Genomic DNA, 18494 nt, shown 5'->3' with positions numbered 1-18494 from the left:
CCCATGATAAATCTATTATAATTAATATTTAAACAATTGAAATTAATGATTTAAAACCTAAATTTAAAGATAGTCTCATATTTTCAACTTTAAAAATCAATAAAAAATAGTTTCTTGAAAAGAAATTCAATGGAAAAAGAAAAAGAAAAAAGGAGGGGTAAAAATGTTATGATCGGTGCTTTCATTCCTATCGTTCTTGAAGAGAGTTGCTAGTAAGCTAGCGATCGTATAGAAATGTAATCGCTAACTAACTAGCAATTATGATCGGATAAGGTCGCTAATGTCTTACAGATCCTCCTCTTTTCAAATTTTTTTTATTTCTCTTACCATAACTACAAATTATCATATTCATGTTCCTCAAAATATATTTTCCCATGCTAAATCTATATAATTGATATTTAAACAATTGGAATTAACGATTTAAAACCTAAATTTAAAGATATTCTCATATTTTCAACTTTAAAAATCAATAAAAAATAATTTCATGAAAAGAAATTCAATGGAAAAAGAAAAAGAAAAAGACAAAAGGAGGGGTAAAAATGTTACGATCGGTACTTTTATTCCTATTGTCCTTGAAGTGAGTTGCTAGTTAGCTAGCGATCATATACAAGTACAATCGCTACGTAACTAGCCGTTGTTATCAAAAAAAGTCGCTACGTTCATACCGATCATCTCCTTTTCAATTTTTTTCTTTTTTTTTTATTTCTCTTACCATAACTACAACCTAATCATATTCATGTTCTTCAAAATATATTTTCCCATGATAAATCTATTATAATTAATATTTAAACAATTGAAATTAATGATTTAAAACCTAAATTTAAAGATCGTCTCATATTTTCAACTTTAAAAATCAATAAAAAATAGTTTCTTGAAAAGAAATTCAATGGAAAAAGAAAAAGAAAAAAGGAGGGGTAAAAATGTTATGATCGGTGCTTTCATTCCTATCGTTCTTGAAGAGAGTTGCTAGTAAGCTAGCGATCGTATAGAAATGTAATCGCTAACTAACTAGCAATTATGATCGGATAAGGTCGCTAATGTCTTACAGATCCTCCTCTTTTCAAATTTTTTTTATTTCTCTTACCATAACTACAAATTATCATATTCATGTTCCTCAAAATATATTTTCCCATGCTAAATCTATATAATTGATATTTAAACAATTGAAATTAACGATTTAAAACCTAAATTTAAAGATATTCTCATATTTTCAACTTTAAAAATCAATAAAAAATAATTTCATGAAAAGAAATTCAATGGAAAAAGAAAAAGAAAAAGAAAAAAGAAGGGGTAAAAATGTTACGATCGGTACTTTTATTCCTATTGTCCTTGCAGTAAGTTGCTAGTTAGCTAGCGATCATATACAAGTACAATCGCTACGTAACTAGCAATTATTTTCACTTAAAGTCGCTACGTTCATACCGATCATCTCCTTTTCAATTTTTATTTTTTATGTTTTATTTCTCTTACCATAACTACAAACTAATCATATTCATGTTCTTCAAAATATATTTTCCCATGCTAAATCTATTATAATTAATATTTAAACAATTGAAATTAATGATTTAAAACCTAAATTTAAAGATATTCTCATATTTTCAACTTTAAAAATCAATAAAAAATAGTTTCTTGAAAAGAAATTCAATGGAAAAAGAAAAAGAAAAAAGGAGGGGTAAAAATGTTATGATCGGTGCTTTCATTCCTATCGTTCTTGAAGAGAGTTGCTAGTAAGCTAGCGATCGTATAGAAATGTAATCGCTAACTAACTAGCAATTATGATCGGATAAGGTCGCTAATGTCTTACAGATCCTCCTCTTTTCAAATTTTTTTTATTTCTCTTACCATAACTACAAATTATCATATTCATGTTCCTCAAAATATATTTTCCCATGCTAAATCTATATAATTGATATTTAAACAATTGAAATTAACGATTTAAAACCTAAATTTAAAGATATTCTCATATTTTCAACTTTAAAAATCAATAAAAAATAATTTCATGAAAAGAAATTCAATGGAAAAAGAAAAAGAAAAAGAAAAAAGAAGGGGTAAAAATGTTACGATCGGTACTTTTATTCCTATTGTCCTTGCAGTAAGTTGCTAGTTAGCTAGCGATCATTTACAAGTACAATCGCTACGTAACTAGCAATTATTTTCACATAGAGTCGCTACGTTCATACCGATCATCTCCTTTTCAATTTTTATTTTTTATTTTTTATTTCTCTTACCATAACTACAAACTAATCATATTCATGTTCTTCAAAATATATTTTCCCATGCTAAATCTATTATAATTAATATTTAAACAATTGAAATTAATGATTTAAAACCTAAATTTAAAGATATTCTCATATTTTCAACTTTAAAAATCAATAAAAAATAGTTTCTTGAAAAGAAATTCAATGGAAAAAGAAAAAGAAAAAAGGAGGGGTAAAAATGTTATGATCGGTGCTTTCATTCCTATCGTTCTTGAAGAGAGTTGCTAGTAAGCTAGCGATCGTATAGAAATGTAATCGCTAACTAACTAGCAATTATGATCGGATAAGGTCGCTAATGTCTTACAGATCCTCCTCTTTTCAAATTTTTTTTATTTCTCTTACCATAACTACAAATTATCATATTCATGTTCCTCAAAATATATTTTCCCATGCTAAATCTATATAATTGATATTTAAACAATTGAAATTAACGATTTAAAACCTAAATTTAAAGATATTCTCATATTTTCAACTTTAAAAATCAATAAAAAATAATTTCATGAAAAGAAATTCAATGGAAAAAGAAAAAGAAAAAGAAAAAAGAAGGGGTAAAAATGTTACGATCGGTACTTTTATTCCTATTGTCCTTGCAGTAAGTTGCTAGTTAGCTAGCGATCATATACAAGTACAATCGCTACGTAACTAGCAATTATTTTCACATAAAGTCGCTACGTTCATACCGATCATCTCCTTTTCAATTTTTATTTTTTATTTTTTATTTCTCTTACCATAACTACAAACTAATCATATTCATGTTCTTCAAAATATATTTTCCCATGCTAAATCTATTATAATTAATATTTAAACAATTGAAATTAATGATTTAAAACCTAAATTTAAAGATATTCTCATATTTTCAACTTTAAAAATCAATAAAAAATAGTTTCTTGAAAAGAAATTCAATGGAAAAAGAAAAAGAAAAAAGGAGGGGTAAAAATGTTATGATCGGTGCTTTCATTCCTATCGTTCTTGAAGAGAGTTGCTAGTAAGCTAGCGATCGTATAGAAATGTAATCGCTAACTAACTAGCAATTATGATCGGATAAGGTCGCTAATGTCTTACAGATCCTCCTCTTTTCAAATTTTTTTTATTTCTCTTACCATAACTACAAATTATCATATTCATGTTCCTCAAAATATATTTTCCCATGCTAAATCTATATAATTGATATTTAAACAATTGAAATTAACGATTTAAAACCTAAATTTAAAGATATTCTCATATTTTCAACTTTAAAAATCAATAAAAAATAATTTCATGAAAAGAAATTCAATGGAAAAAGAAAAAGAAAAAGAAAAAAGGAGGGGTAAAAATGTTACGATCGGTACTTTTATTCCTATTGTCCTTGAAATGAGTTGCTAGTTAGCTAGCGATCATATACACGTACAATCGCTACGTAACTAGCAATTATTATGAAATAAAGTCGCTACGTTCGTACGGATCATCTCCTTTTCAATTTTTATTTTTTATTTTTTATTTCTCTTTCCATAACTACAAACTAATCATATTCATGTTCTTCAAAATATATTTTCCCATGCTAAATCTATTATAATTAATATTTAAACAATTGAAATTAATGATTTAAAACCTAAATTTAAAGATATTCTCATATTAAGTGGTTTGAAGGGTTCCAAGAGCTTGATTCACCCAATTTCTCCTCTTCATGTAAAAATTCTTTCAAAAAGCTTAAACATCTTCTGATTCAAATAACATTAACTTTCTGTAACAATCGAATCATAATTTTTCATGCAGATTCCGTAGAAACGTGCAATGTGCGGGTACTATTTCTAGTATTTAACTAAAATCTATTGAAGAAATAGTAGATCAATTGATGTGGATCCAAATAGTCAGTTAAAGTATTACTTACCCAAATCCCCAAAACTCCCCATTCCAAAAACGATATCCAATTTGCTTACGATTTTCTCATCGCAAACAGCCGTCCTAACCATCATAGCTTAGTTGTCGTCGACGGAATATGAGCTATCATGCTATAGGATTGCAGTTCTGCTATTGGAAGGGTAGTTTGAAGGATGTTTTAAAAAAGAGAAAAGGATGGATGTGAATGATATAGAGACCTCACTTTTATAGTGAAAATATAAAAAAAATAATAATCCGGCGGATGAGATTAAGATAAGAAAATCAATCCAACAGATGCAAAAAGTTGCAATATGGTTTAGGGTTGGTGGAGCTCCTTAATGTGTTATGAAGGTGGTGATATTGGAGATGTTGTTATAGTTTAGGATTTTAAGTTCGAATATTGTGAATGTCGAACTCGATATCAATTTATTCTTGGACTAGTCATGGATTCAAGTTCCATTTCACTACTAATGTGGCGAGGTGGGTTCGGTGAGTTCATGTCAAGTAGATGATCCTTTTCATGGTGATTTGATCTTAGGAAGCCAACAAATAAAATTGATTTGAAGGTAACTTTGGAAACACAAAACGTATGAAATATTACATACAAACATAATTAGGTAATTAACCTAGTTGAATTCTATTAGCAAGTTGTAGCAAAGAAAAAAGACGCATAGTTATCACGTTGCAGTCACGAAAAAAAAGACAATGGACTTAAGACAAAGAGAAATATGAGGTTATCTTTTTTTTATTTTTTTTTTTATTTTTTTTATGAATGTTTTAACCTAAATAAATTAAAATTCTGACAGTTTAGAAAACCGAACAAATCACACCAACCAAACTTCATTTCACACATTAACCAAACTTTAATAAACAAACCAACAACCAAACTTTAATACACGCACCAACCAAACTTTAATACACGCACAACCATTCAAACTTCAATACATACACCAGCCAAACTTCAATATCCACAAGTGAAAACTACCTAAACAATCACCAAACAACAATAAATTTTCCTTCCTCCCTATCCTCTGTATGAGGGGAATTTAACAAGATCATAAAACACATCATCCTCGTATCTAGAGTGATAAACTTTGTTATTTCAACGGTTTTGAGATGTAGTTTGTATTCGAGACATAGTTTGGCGATGAAAATAATATTACAATGGGCCTGTCTAAAAAAGTTTATTTAAAATAAGTTTGACCGTTGGATTTGAAAAGCAATACCCGAATCATTAGATCAAATTCAAAAGATTGCCGAAAAAAAATTGTAATCTGAATTCGTTGATGACCAACGATCAAAAAATCGAATGGTGCGTAGTTAATTCAGATTGCTGTTGGACACACGACATGCGAAGCCAACTGTCGGCCACCACATCCAAGGTCCTGTGCCCTTTTTTTTTTAAAAAGGACGCCCCACCGCATTACAAAGCTAACACCGGTGGTGGGGGATGTATTCAAGCTTTCAAAGCAAAAGGCTGAAATCGAACTCGTCGAACCTCGACTTGTTGCGAAGGTCGTAAGTCGTATACAATTGAGGATAAAGATGACTTTCCCGACATATGCATAATACCAGGAACACGGTATATCTTCATGCATATGTCAGGAATGTCATCTTTCTCCACGGTCACTGGTATATGTTATGGTCTCATCTCCCTCAATTCCCCAGCTTCCATGAAAGCTTCCTCTTTGAGTGTCGCGTCAAAAACCCAGTAAGCCTTTCAGCGTTTGAGGCCCAGCATTGTCTGCGTTCTTCCTCCTACTTCTGTCGATCGTTTCGAGAATGTTGTAGTCCAAGAATATAAGAAGAAAACAGAAGCAGGTGAGAAAGAAAACCTAGACCACATCTTCACGAAACAAACAACATGGTAACCAAGCAATTGATGAACTTCTCGACCACGGTTGGATTTCACTTCGCGAATGTTCTTTGTTCCTCATATCGCATTTGGTTATAGTGCAAATTTTGCTTCATGAAATAAAATAGCCATACAATCACATGTAGAACAAAGAATTATGTCATCAGTAAAAATCAAGCACTTCTATGACCCTCTTCATTCGAGTTTTAATCTCTTCGATTCCCTTTTTCCCCTCAGAAATCAGAACCCGAACTAAATATTGACAAAATAAAAATCCAACCAAAACACAGATGATTCCAATATATGGGGCCCATGGGCCTGAGAGCCCAAAAACTCAATAGTCACGAAACAGTAGCGATAAGCGTCTAAGGAATTAGATCTCATCCGGATTCAATTTGTGGGTATCCTAAGGATTTAGAATTATCACATCTTAGTCATTTATTGTGTGTCATGAGGTAAAAAATTATTTAAATTAAACACAAATAATATATGACAAAAACTGACCGCAAGATGAACGATTATGATGTGAGAATTCCTAAGATTCCGCAAAGTAGATCCGGAGAGGATCTTCTTCCAACATCTACAAGTCCAACATGAGAGGAACAACATGGTTGGTCCGTGACAGTCACTCGCTCTCTGATTGGCCCTTGATTCTGTTTATGGTATCCTAGGATTTATGATTCCCACATCTTAATCATTCATTGTGTATCATACAGTAAAAAAATATTTATTTTATTTAAAATTAAACACAAATAATATCTGACGAAAACTGATTGTAAGATGAATGATTAAGATGTGGGAATTACTAAGATTCCGCAAAGTAGATCTGGAGAGGATCCTCTTCCAATGTCTACGAGTCCAATATGAGAGGAACAACATGGTTAGTCCGTGACAGTCACTCGCTCTCTGATTGGCCCTTGATTTGTCATCCCAGTACAGGCGAGATACACAAGAGCAATACCCGTCTCTCGTGACTATCGTCTCTTCTCTTCCCTTGAATCCCTCGCATCGCAAAAATCTCATCTTTTTTTTTTTTCCTGCGAAATTTCCAAACCCTCAAAAAAATTGGTCGGATTTTGCTTCGAGCTGTAAATTGATTGCATAATCATGGCTCAGGCAGTCGAAGAATGGTACAAGCAGATGCCCGTCATCACCCGCTCGTACCTCACCGCAGCTGTTCTCACCAACATCGGTTGCTCCCTCGACGTATGCCTCTCTCTCTCTCTCATCGAAAATTTTCAATCTTTCTCGCTCTAGAATCGTCCCTATTAGCTCTGTGCAAATGGGTTTCTCTGATTTTGTCTAATTTCAATTGGGTTTTGACCGAACTTTAGAAATTTGTTTGTTCTAGCTTTGATTTTTACTTGGGCAGCTGAATGTTATGGCTTTTGTATAAATTTGTTCGGGAATGATTATTTTCGAAATTTGTGCTTTTATGTAAATATGTTTAATTGTTTATTACTGTTATCTTGTACTTCAATGGAGCTTAAGATCTGGCAGCTGGGATTAAATTTTAGCATTAATTTTATTTTTTTTCTCTAATTTTGTTCTGGATTTGGTAGTTATTAGTTGATTCTGTGTTGAAATTTTCATGCTTCATAGGATTTGTTGGAAGTTTGGAAGGTTTTAGGTAGTTTTTGTAGTTACTTCTCTCTCTTTGTTTACTGATTGTTTTCGTCGTTTAACGGTAAACTTTCGCAGATAATTTCTCCTCACAATCTGTACTTGAACCCTAATCTAGTGGTCAAGCAGTATCAATTCTGGCGGCTCGTTACTAATTTCCTTTACTTCCGGAAAATGGGTAATTGCTACTATCTACTTTTAAAATACTTTCAATTGTTGGGAGCGAAATTCATGTCGGATAGTTGTAACTGGTTTTTTTTATCTTTCTTGAAATGGTTTTATATTTGGCATTGCCAGACTTGGATTTCATGTTCCACATGTTCTTTCTTGCTCGGTACTGCAAGCTTCTTGAAGAGAACTCTTTTCGAGGACGGACTGCGGATTTCTTTTATATGCTCTTATTTGGTGCCACTATGTTGACTGGGATAGTTCTGGTCGGAGGGATGATACCTCATTTGTCTGAGTCGTTTGCAAAGATTATATTCCTCAGCAACTCACTAACGTTCATGATGGTTCGATACATTTTCTTTGTTGAGTTTCAATGGATTTGTTCCAAAGTTTGGTATGTTCGTATTGTTTTTAGAGGACTCTTATGCATCCTGTTTTACAGGTCTATGTGTGGAGCAAGCAAAATCCTTTCATTCATATGAGCTTCTTGGGCCTCTTTACCTTCACAGCAGCTTACCTACCTTGGGTCAGTAATCTTGAATTGTTTTCTTGATTTCTGTTGTTGAACGTATATCTCTTTGGAATTAATCTTAGACGAGTTATCCTGAAACGGTTCTTTCGTTTTTCCTCCAGGTTCTTCTGACGTTCTCCGTCTTGGTCGGAGCTAGCCCTTGGGTGGATCTTTTGGTGCGTTATCTTTTCTAGGACTCTGCACTGTTATTGATATATCAATTTAGTTTACTGATAGTTTCAAAAACAGTTGTGTTAATTCACACATAAATCACTTATGAATCTGCCTCACTGGTTATACAACGATGCTTTAACGTTTTGAGGTTTACATGTACTAATCCTTTTCTTTCTGTTTAATCAGGGAATGATTGCCGGTCATGCCTATTACTTTCTAGAAGATGTTTACCCACGAATGACAGGTCGCCGGCCCTTGAGAACCCCTTCACTTATCAAAGCACTATTTGCTGATGACCCTGTTGTGGTGGCACGACCAAATGTGAGATTTGCACCACCACCCGTGGAGGAACTTCACCAAGATTAATCAGATGTCGAGGAAAGCCAGGTTGATGAGGGTTATAGCTTTTGGTATATTTATCTGGCATTTAGGATGGATTTTCGGCTTTGTAATATATAAAAAGATGTTCACTGATATGTATTGTTTTTGAGTGGTGCTACACACCCTTTTTTTTCCTTCCACACACCTCTCTTTTTCTACGGTCGGATCGAATGAATTGAAAAAAAATCAAATAACAGAAATTAACAAGGAGTGTGTGGATAGCACCACCCTTGGCTTTTTTGTTTTACTCGTCGAGGTTGTTTAGGGTTGCACCAATCTCAAAATTCATCTGATTCTACTCTTACTGCTACGAGGTCGTTTAGGGTTGCTACCCTGAAGTACTCCAGTTTACAAACAGGTGTTACTTATGCAGGTTGAAATTCTTGTTAAAAATTCCAAGTGCTTCGAAAAAAAAGCACTCGGACGTGCTCAGCATGAATGCTTTTCCACAGAGCACTTTTCCCATCCATAGACACTTCGGTTTTCTGTCAAAATGCTGCCCCTACGCATTTTTGGTTGACAGTAAACACTTTTTGCAAACATAGGCGTAAAACAAAAGCATGAAAAATGACCTGCTTACATTATTTCACATCAATTGTCTACCGAGGAAAAGAGAACAAATCGATTCAGCTTCAGCATAACCATGATGTGGAACTCAGAACAAATAGAAACAAAACCTACAACAATAAAATTACGCGAACATTTCCTTTCGACACAACGTTGATCGAATAAACCGTAACTGTCAAAATAACCGTCGAATCGATTTAACCATCTTCCCTTGGCTAGCTCTACAGAGCTGTGTAATATACATGCATCTAAAAAAACTGCCGGCAGCATGAGCCACGCCAGAATTCTACATCTGGACTTTTTTCAGGCTTTTCCTCTTGTCGATCAATTTCATTTGCACCAAACTCCCTATCCGTAAAGAATAATCCTAGGGGGGCAAAATTAACATAAAAGAATAAAAATGGATCATACTAACGGATCGGATGATACTGAGCCGATACTCTCTTGGGGGGCAATTTGCGCAAGATGTAAAGGACTAGTGCTGAAGGCAGGATCTCAACCAGCTGCAGAGGACAGATTTCAAATTTTAAGGGGGAAAAGTAAAAGAGTTGAAGAATAAGAACGGAAAATTATCCTTAGAAATAGACAAGCTTAGTAGATTACCATGTAGTAGATCACATTCAAAACCGGGTGATCCAAAACATCAAGTGACAAGTCTGTATCGAAAGCTGAAAGGACAACCTACATTTTTCAATCGAGTTAATGAAACTCCGAGCAAACCGAATATATGCGGGTAAAAGCAAGACCTCATAAAGCAAAACAAGAAAGTAGTGCAACTAATGAAGAAATATTATTGCTCTTTTGGGTTTTCGTTTAATTTATGTACATCTTATTTTGGAAGTAAGGTGTGTAAGACAGGCACAAAGATAACTTTCTTCAACTGGAATGTTAACTGTTCTTCTATAAGAATGCAAGATAAGGGTTCTTCAAATCACTACTGCATTAGAATGGTTTGAACCTTACCACAAAGCATCTTATGAGAAAGCAGGTGAAACATATGCCTGTAACGGATCCGACCTGCAATGTCAACAACTTGTTAGTCAATATAACTAGTTATTTGTTCGCCCATGTTTTCTCTTGCTTTCAGAACCCAGAAACTTGATCTACATGAAACTCACAACACGCAAAAAGAGATTTTATGATGGAATTACTTCAAGATAGTACAAAATCCTCCCACTTAAATGCTTTGTGCGTGTGTTTTAACTGAATAAGGTTTATTATACTGCCTTAAGCATGCACATATATAATTGTATTCTGAAGAGTAAACTTTGATAAACAAAATTTCACAATAAAGAAACGAATAAATCTAGCCAAGAAGATCCTATGCCATCAGTCTAGCAATAAGGTCTTCTAATCTGATGACGAAATGTATACGCAAGACACAAACCTCATGAAGTTTCTTCCTTCTCCCTTTAGATTCAATGGGGAAGCGCCTTAGCATGAAAAATAACCTGAACAAATTGTTGATAATAATCCACCCATTAGACATGCACAGGCAGTAGCACAAACACAGAATAGACAAAGCTCCATATACTTTAAATACGATACAGAACACTAACCTTCCTCCGTATATCAAGAAGCCTAGTGCAGCCACAAATGACATGGCTAGAACAAAGTAGGCACCATATAATGAGTATTATTATTAAACAAGAGAAGCATAGACCAGTATGCATGCCCGAACAAGTCATTTTCAATAATTGGATCCTTGTGAAACCTATAGCATGACTCGAAACAGGCCTTACCTGCAACAAATATCTTTCCAATGAACTCCACGACACTGTTGTCATCTATCCAGAGGTATACCCAGATGCAAACCTGAAGACAAAACCACATTATTCATAAGGTAAACTAAAATCTGTGTCCAGTACAAGAAGTTAAATATGAACAAACATGTGCCAATCCACGTTAGAAAACACATCAAATTGTGTATTAAACAGGAAAACTATAACAGTCTTTTTTCTATGTAAGTTAGCTACAAAATGGGTGAAAAAGAAACAACCTAGGAGGGTCAACCATACTCTTTTAACAGTTGTAGAACTTTTCCCACCAACCTTCTTGAGAAAAAACATGCGGGATGAAGCTAATAATTTTACAGTTCAAAGAAACCTAAGATCAAGAAGATTAGCACAGAATGAATGACCAGAAGGTGAGCCAGCTGCTTTCGTAAGTAATACTCTCAGTAATGGCAAGGCTTTATAAACAAAAAAATTACACTAAAGCTATCAATGCCCATGTAGACAAAGAAAAATTAGCTACAAAATACAAGTTATGTTATCTAGAGTAACCATGTGATGAATGAAGCATGCTAAGAAAGGGAAAATGGAGTGCACCTGTATAAAGTACATGACAGCATTGACCGATATATAAACAATCCTCAGCTTATCTGTTGGTAAACTTCTCGCCTGTTCAATGATAGTAAGAAAGAAGTCAGAAGTCTTCATTCGTTGAAAGAAACGACCACATTCAAAATTTGTACATCTCAGTAGAATTGAAGTCTGGTTTGAACCACTACTTCAACAAAAACATGCACTTACCTGGTGATATATCTCCGCCCAAAAGAGGACAAGAAGCGTGTATGTAGAGAAAAATAGCAGTCCAGGAAGATCCAGCAAGACCAATATTAGTACCTGGTTCAAGACGCAGCTGCCCAATTTTAGCATACCACCCCAAGGATGTTCCTTTCATTTTGTATTATAGTCTTTTCAATCAACCAGCCTTAAAATCCCTTAAATCGCAACCACCCCACAAGTAAAAGGGGCAGTGAACAAGATGTAAGTTTGTACATTTTACAATTATACATTTCAAAAGCTACTACAAGTGTGAAGTATCATACAAGGGTAGGTTTAAGATGTGAACTAATTGAAGCTACACAAGACTAACCTTCGGGTGCAAACTAAACACTTGACCATGAAATCCGAAAACAACTGCTCGTACTGTAATATCAACACCAAAACATTTCAAACTCACAATCAAAGGGCAAAATACTAAAAAGAGACTCTGAATGGCAGTAAGTCACCGGGAATCACCTCCGTTAACGATGAAGTTCATAAGATGAAAAACCTTCTGTGTCGTCCACCCATATTCCGGCACTCTCAATTCAATCCTTATTAGTTGAAACTGTGCACCACAAGCACAATCACTCAACTTAGCACCATTTCACAAATTTTTCTATAAAAAACAGGTAGAATTTTAGTAACTTGTGAAGTGAACGGATCCTGCTACTTTCGCACATCAACAGCGACAGTTTTCGCAATCGATTTATCCAAAATTTGAACCACCAATATAACATAAAATAAAAAATTGGTTGTAATCAACAACTGTTTGATGTAATTTTTAGGATAATTATATAAATTTCAGTTTACTGAGAGCTCCGATCTTGAAACATTACTCGAATTCATGGAAAATCAGCTACTAATTTACCAAATAAGAAGCATGAAATCCAATCATATGCACTAAATATATGAAGTTAGAGAGAGAGAGAGACCAGAGCGACGGAGGAGACGAGGGCGTAGGCGGCGCAGAGAGCGTAGAAGATGCCGTCCTGCCACCGGGAGGACTCGTTGATCTCGTCCCACCAGCTGAAGAACATGGAGACGACCTCCATGGGCGCAGAGCTCAATAATGGCAGTGGCATTCTCGTCATTTCGCGACGGAGCTTCCTCCGAGAGCGCGAGAAGCTCAGCGAGCGAGCCAAGGTCAAAACGCTTGAGAAGCGGAGAGCAGAAGAAACCCAACTCGTCAAACTTCACAGCTCAGCTCAGAGAGAGAGAGAGAGAGAGAGAGAGAGAGAGTGGTGAGAGAGAGGAGGTGGAGGGAGGGGTAGTCTGCCAGTACTGCCCCTACCAGACGGTCCAAGAGAGACGGAGAGGGCGAGGGCTCTTTGGGGGTTTTGGTGCCTCTCACCTAAGCTTCTACGCTGACGACTTACACTGGGAGTGGTGCGGTTGTAAAGTATTGCCCTTTATTATTAGTATAACCGCCCTCTTATCCTCTCTCTTTCTATTATTAGTATATAACCGCCCTTTTGATGAGCTCTCTCCCACTTTCCGCTCCTTTTTTGTATTTTTCATTTTTGTTGTGGGATATTGTTTACGTACTAATTTTTACTTATTAGTTTATTTTTAATTTTTGACATCAGCGAATTGGATAAATTATATTAGCAAGAGTATGTAGAAGATAAAAATGAGAGTGTTGCACTTTCCTTTTTATTTTCTGACGGACGCTTACTTGTCTCTTGCTTGATTTTCTATGCTGCAAATCAAGTGCATTAGACAGAGCTGTATATTAGATCAGTTAATTAAGTATTAGTGAGGAAACTTTGTTTTGTTGTAGCCTCTTGCCGCACGCCAATTGAATTTTTTTATTTATTGATTTGTTGTAATTTTTGTGTCAGCAAATTGGATAAATTGTATTAGTGAGAGTATGTATAAAATAAAAATGAGTGTGTTACACTTTTCCTTCTATTTTCTAGAGGATGCTTACTTGTCTCTTGCTTGATTTTCTTTGCTGCAAATCAAGTGCATTCTTTTTTTTTAATTTTAATGAGAAAATGGCATTTTGGGTATTATGAAAGCTTCGCACTTTTTACATTCTCCCTTTATACATATACAAGTTCAAATGTCTCTCTCTATGGAGTACGATAGTTTAGTTATTTTACTTTGCTCACGAACGTATGAGTTAATGGCTCTTGTAAATTAGAATAATTTAAAACTTAATAACTCGTTTAGACTATTTGTTCTTTTGAAAAATACTTTTCAAATTTCCAATACATGTCAACAGAAAAGACAACATATACAACCAGTTCCAAATAGTTTACCAATCTGGATTTTTATAATATAATTGACGAAATACGCAAACAAAATTATATATTAAAACCTCCATATGAAGTTGATAGAAATTAGAATAGAGTGTCGATAAAACAAAATATCGGCCTTTAATCTAATTTGATTTCTTTGAAGACCTAAACACTTAATCAAACTGGGCCTGTTGATCATGACCTAGACGGTAGTAACCAATCGAATAAGATCGGTTCGATTTGGTTTACTAAGATTATTTTCAAAGAAAATGTCAAATTATAACAGTCAAATTTCAATTGATTGCTGATGCGATAATCTGAAGTCTTATGTCAAATTTTTTACTTCTCCAAACGAATTGTCAAATGATATTTTATTATTAATATAGAGTTTTAAATGGTTGTATTTATTGGTTGAAATGTTACCGAAATAAGGGACTCACCATTAAAAAAAAAAGGTTAAATTTGACTTGTAATCACAAATGCTTCAAATTCAGTCAATAAAAAATACTTCGGTTGAGTTTAATGTCAAGATGCTCTAAAACATTTTTCATTATAAAAAAAAATCTATTTGGTTTTGTTAGTTTCAAAAACATCTTTCATATTTTCAGAAATTAATAATATGCCAAATTTCAATAAAATGGGCAAATTATTAGTTGGGAATTAGGCGCCAAAGAAAGTTGGCAGGGGGCGCCTAAACCTGGGAATTGGTTTAAAATTTTGGGAACGTGGATGGGGCTGATGACCACGTGATGCGAGTGCGGAGATGCGATAGCAGATTCGCTTATGCCGTGGGGTCCCCCACCTCCCATTCCAGACAACCGTTGATTGGCCAGCTGAATAATACTAATTTTACATGAAGGTGACGCGAAGTTTCTTGCCTGGATTACGTGGCGTGGCCGGTTTGGCCGTGTGGTTTGCGCCAAATTTTCTAATTTTGTAAATTAAAATGAAAATTATTGATTTAATTATTATTTAAGTAGTGATTAATGTTTTTTTTTTTGTAACATATTATTTAATATGAAAATTTAGTCTAAAAATTTAACTTAACTAGAATTACTCTTTTCGAATTTCATAAAACTCGCCACAAAACTAATCTAATTTACTTACATACATAGCAAATATTGCCTTTGTTTAGGCATGTTATTAAGTTAACCAGTGCGAGTTGAAACACGTTTACATGAAAAAGAATATTATGGCCCATTAGTTGGTTAACTAGAGTTTTAATATATATATTAGCATTTTTGTATTTGATGAGCCTCCTGTTTGATTTAAACCAACCATCATAAATGATGTTGCTGGAGTCCCTCGAACCCGTTTTGTGTTTGCTCTTTAGGTTGTATTCCCCGTTCTTCACCACAAAAACAAAAGAAAAAAAATACATTGTTATGTGTAACTAGCTTTATGGTTAAGAGAAAAACTGCTTGAGTTGTTTATACTAAGCATGACTAATTTTGAGATTCATTTTTTTTTTTAACAAACAGTATTATCTATACTATAGGGGTAGAGGATTGGATTAAGTCTCACATTGGACTAGTAAAAATATGGTTCAATTTGCCTTTGACAATAATCGAACTTAAGATTTCTTACTTACAAGTGAATAAAAATACCACTAAACCGTAATACTAAGTGACCTAATTATTTTGTCTTCTTGTGTGTATACTTTATTTATATAATTAAACGCGCGAAACATTATCAAACATTGGTCAAAAATGACATTGTGGATTTGAGTCCCACCTCTCAACAGTCAAAATGTCAAATGACTCGTGTTCATGCAGAATTTGAGACGTGTGGTACTTCAACAAGAAAAACCGATGCGCAGACGTCGACAAAACTTACAAGTTCCTCGCCAATATTTGGCTTGCTTTCATGACTTTGACATGCATAATATACATATAACTCGTATACTTGGATACCAATCATGCCACCACACCAACTTATATGTTACTCCTTCAACTGCGTCCTACCACCTAACGTTATTTCTTAGTAGGTGGGTCAATGACACTCAATATTTCTTAGTTTAAATTTCACTTACAATTATAGTAAGTTTTATTAGAGCTGCATACTTGTTTTGCTCATGCTTAAAGTCTTGAAATCGTAAGAGATTAGGGTTAATCAAAGTCATTAAGGGAATAGATTCCTATTTTCTTTTACGAATGGGGATTAATCGTGAGACCCATATCACATCGAACTTTAACGATCCGAACCATCTATTTTTCAAGTTGTACCTTATGGATCATCCTTACAAAATATTAACTAAATCGACAATATTTGAGGCAATAATTAAAGTATATAATTTTATGAGAATTGAATTACAGCAGAATAGGCACTTAACCTAACTTTTTGGAATGAAGCATTTAGGCATGTTGCTTACTCTCTTTAGGCATGAAAAAGATATTTGAAAAAGACCTAGCTAGTTGTTTGGGTACGAGATAAAAAATCACTCTTGAATACAATACAGAATTAGGTCTGGCAACCTAATTTCGAAGTGTTCACAAATTCATGACATGATACCAACAAAAATGAAGAGATTTTTCAATGTGTCAGAAACACGATTCGGTAAACCAAGTGTAATAAAAATTCAACCAATTGTACTATGACATTTGATTTAGTAGACCGTATTTACAGTAAACTGAAAAACTTCTCCAAAAAATGATACTCGCATATCCAAACATGCCTTAATCTAGAACATTTCTCTAGTAACCATCACCACTGTAGCTAACTCGAGGGCCTAATGTGAGTTGGTTTAACTAAACACATGTGAATTGTGAATTGTGGATTGTGGATGCCATTTTTCTTGCAATACTTTATATATACAAAAAATGTAAAATTTTCATTTAAATGCTGTCACATTCCGATGACCTACTAAATAAAAGTTTAGATTTAAAGGCCCCATGTGTTCGGGTGATATTTATAGAAATATGGACTGTATAGCGGTGTCGGGCCTGTCGACCGTGATCTAATTTTTTTGTGATTTTATTTTGTTTGGTCTTACACCTTGTGTCTTGTGAGTTCCTACTTTTATTAATACTACAATCTAAATCACATATTAATAAAATTCTATTTGTCAATTAAAATTTTAATAAATGATCATTTTAACTCTCTTATCATAACTGAATAAAAAAAAAAGGACAATTTAGTAAATACACCTAACACAAATTTAATTGTTTTTATACTAATATCACAGCCATGCAAATATAGCATATCCTATTTAAAAATTTAAAAATAAATAAATAAACTCCACTTTTCTCATCTTCTTCCTCTCTAGTCTCTATACATTCCCCTCCTTTTCTCTTCTTTTATTTTTATTTTTATGGGAATTGTTATTGGCACTAAAAAATCTCATTCTACACTCCAAACTTTCTATATTTGAAAAGAAAAATACATTTGTGAGGAGTGTAGAATGAGATTTTTAGAGTGCCAATAACACTTCTCTTTTTTATTTGTCTTTTTGTCTTTTTTTTTTTTTTTGAGTTGTCACTTGTGCTCATTAATGATAAGTCATAGTAAAATAAAAAACAAATTTAGTTGCACACGTGGAGCATGCATGCCGATTGCTAGTCAATAATTAATATAGCATAATTAAGTTAATTATAAATAAGTCATTTAGTATTACGGTCTGGTGATATTCTTTTTCATTTTAATTAGAGAGGTCTTAAATTCGATTTTTTTTTTTCAAAAATGAATTCGAACTAAATTATTATGGCTAACCTATTTCAAGACTTTATATAAGTTCATTGGAACAAAGGAAACGCATTCGTGCGTCGGGTTTGTGTCGACGATAATAAGATACAAACATACCTAGAGTTAACCTGAACGTGAAACAAATATTGTATTGCTAATCCTATAAGTAATAACATGATTAAACCGCTTAATATTCATAAGCAAAAAAATTGCCCATTTTAAACAAATGAACGAGTTAAATTTGTACTTTCACATTGAATTTAGACCATTTTGTACGGAATAAGAGTCGTATGCGAATTAACAGCTTACATGATTCTTTAGACATGTTAAAACATGTCACATGTTTTACTGACCATGCGAACTGGGTCAACAAATCGAATTATAACACAAAAATTATGACCAAACAGATTCCTTTCTTTTTTGTGTTGCTTTCAACTGGACTTATCTATACAACTATATAAAGCCAGAATCTTATTTGGGTAACGGGCTTTACAAAAAATAATGGGACAGCAATGGTCTTCAAACAAAAAAAAATTAAAAGCAACTCAAAATAATGAATCAAATAATACATGAGTGCTCTTGTCATATAAATAGTGTTTTTTAATAATTAATTTTTTTTGTACA

The 18494-nt window shown here is 33.6% G+C and overlaps 2 protein-coding genes across 3 annotated transcripts; one reads left to right on the top strand and one right to left on the bottom strand.

Moving 5' to 3' along the window:
- The first annotated feature begins 6907 nt into the window (after positions 1–6907).
- On the top strand, positions 6908–8967 carry LOC137727963 (derlin-2.2). Its single transcript, XM_068466826.2, has 6 exons — positions 6908–7176; positions 7672–7771; positions 7891–8105; positions 8204–8287; positions 8395–8448; positions 8633–8967. Exons 1-6 carry the CDS (start codon positions 7078–7080, stop codon positions 8810–8812), a joined length of 732 nt encoding a protein of 243 aa, XP_068322927.1. The 5' UTR covers positions 6908–7077; the 3' UTR covers positions 8813–8967.
- Positions 8968–9388: 421 nt separating this feature from the next.
- TOM1 (tobamovirus multiplication 1) lies at positions 9389–13368 on the bottom strand. Of its 2 annotated transcripts, none has more exons than XM_068466825.2 (11): positions 12879–13368; positions 12421–12511; positions 12275–12327; positions 11929–12021; positions 11725–11796; positions 11137–11209; positions 10954–10999; positions 10782–10845; positions 10358–10411; positions 9998–10075; positions 9389–9897 (listed from the first exon to the last, which is right to left on the bottom strand). In XM_068466825.2, exons 1-11 carry the CDS (start codon positions 13035–13037, stop codon positions 9805–9807), a joined length of 876 nt encoding a protein of 291 aa, XP_068322926.2. In that variant the 5' UTR covers positions 13038–13368; the 3' UTR covers positions 9389–9804. The 2 variants fall into 2 exon arrangements, with proteins under 2 accessions (XP_068322926.2, XP_088533943.1); XM_088677817.1 differs by having other exon boundaries at positions 12421–12562; positions 12879–13018.
- Between the last annotated feature and the right edge of the window lie 5126 nt (positions 13369–18494).

The sequence above is a fragment of the Pyrus communis genome, chromosome 10, assembly GCF_041283825.1.
Source record: "Pyrus communis isolate YQ-2024b chromosome 10, ASM4128382v1, whole genome shotgun sequence".
Classification (NCBI taxonomy): domain Eukaryota; kingdom Viridiplantae; phylum Streptophyta; class Magnoliopsida; order Rosales; family Rosaceae; genus Pyrus; species Pyrus communis.
Note: the sequence above shows the minus strand (reverse complement) of the source record. Positions and strands in the feature narration are given on the sequence as shown.

Bases quoted from the DNA above. Each gene is read 5' to 3' on its own strand.
- LOC137727963 (XM_068466826.2), top strand. From the start codon at position 7,078: ATGGCTCAGGCAGTCGAAGAATGGTACAAGCAGATGCCCGTCATCACC. The intron at 8,106-8,203 runs GTTCGATACATT...CCTGTTTTACAG, and splicing joins ACTCACTAACGTTCATGATG to GTCTATGTGTGGAGCAAGCA. The intron at 8,288-8,394 runs GTCAGTAATCTT...TTTTTCCTCCAG, and splicing joins CAGCAGCTTACCTACCTTGG to GTTCTTCTGACGTTCTCCGT.
- TOM1 (XM_068466825.2), bottom strand. From the start codon at position 13,037: ATGACGAGAATGCCACTGCCATTATTGAGCTCTGCGCCCATGGAGGTC. The intron at 11,000-11,136 runs GTAAGGCCTGTT...ACTTTGTTCTAG, and splicing joins TGGAAAGATATTTGTTGCAG to CCATGTCATTTGTGGCTGCA. The intron at 9,898-9,997 runs GTAATCTACTAA...TGTCCTCTGCAG, and splicing joins TGAATGTGATCTACTACATG to CTGGTTGAGATCCTGCCTTC.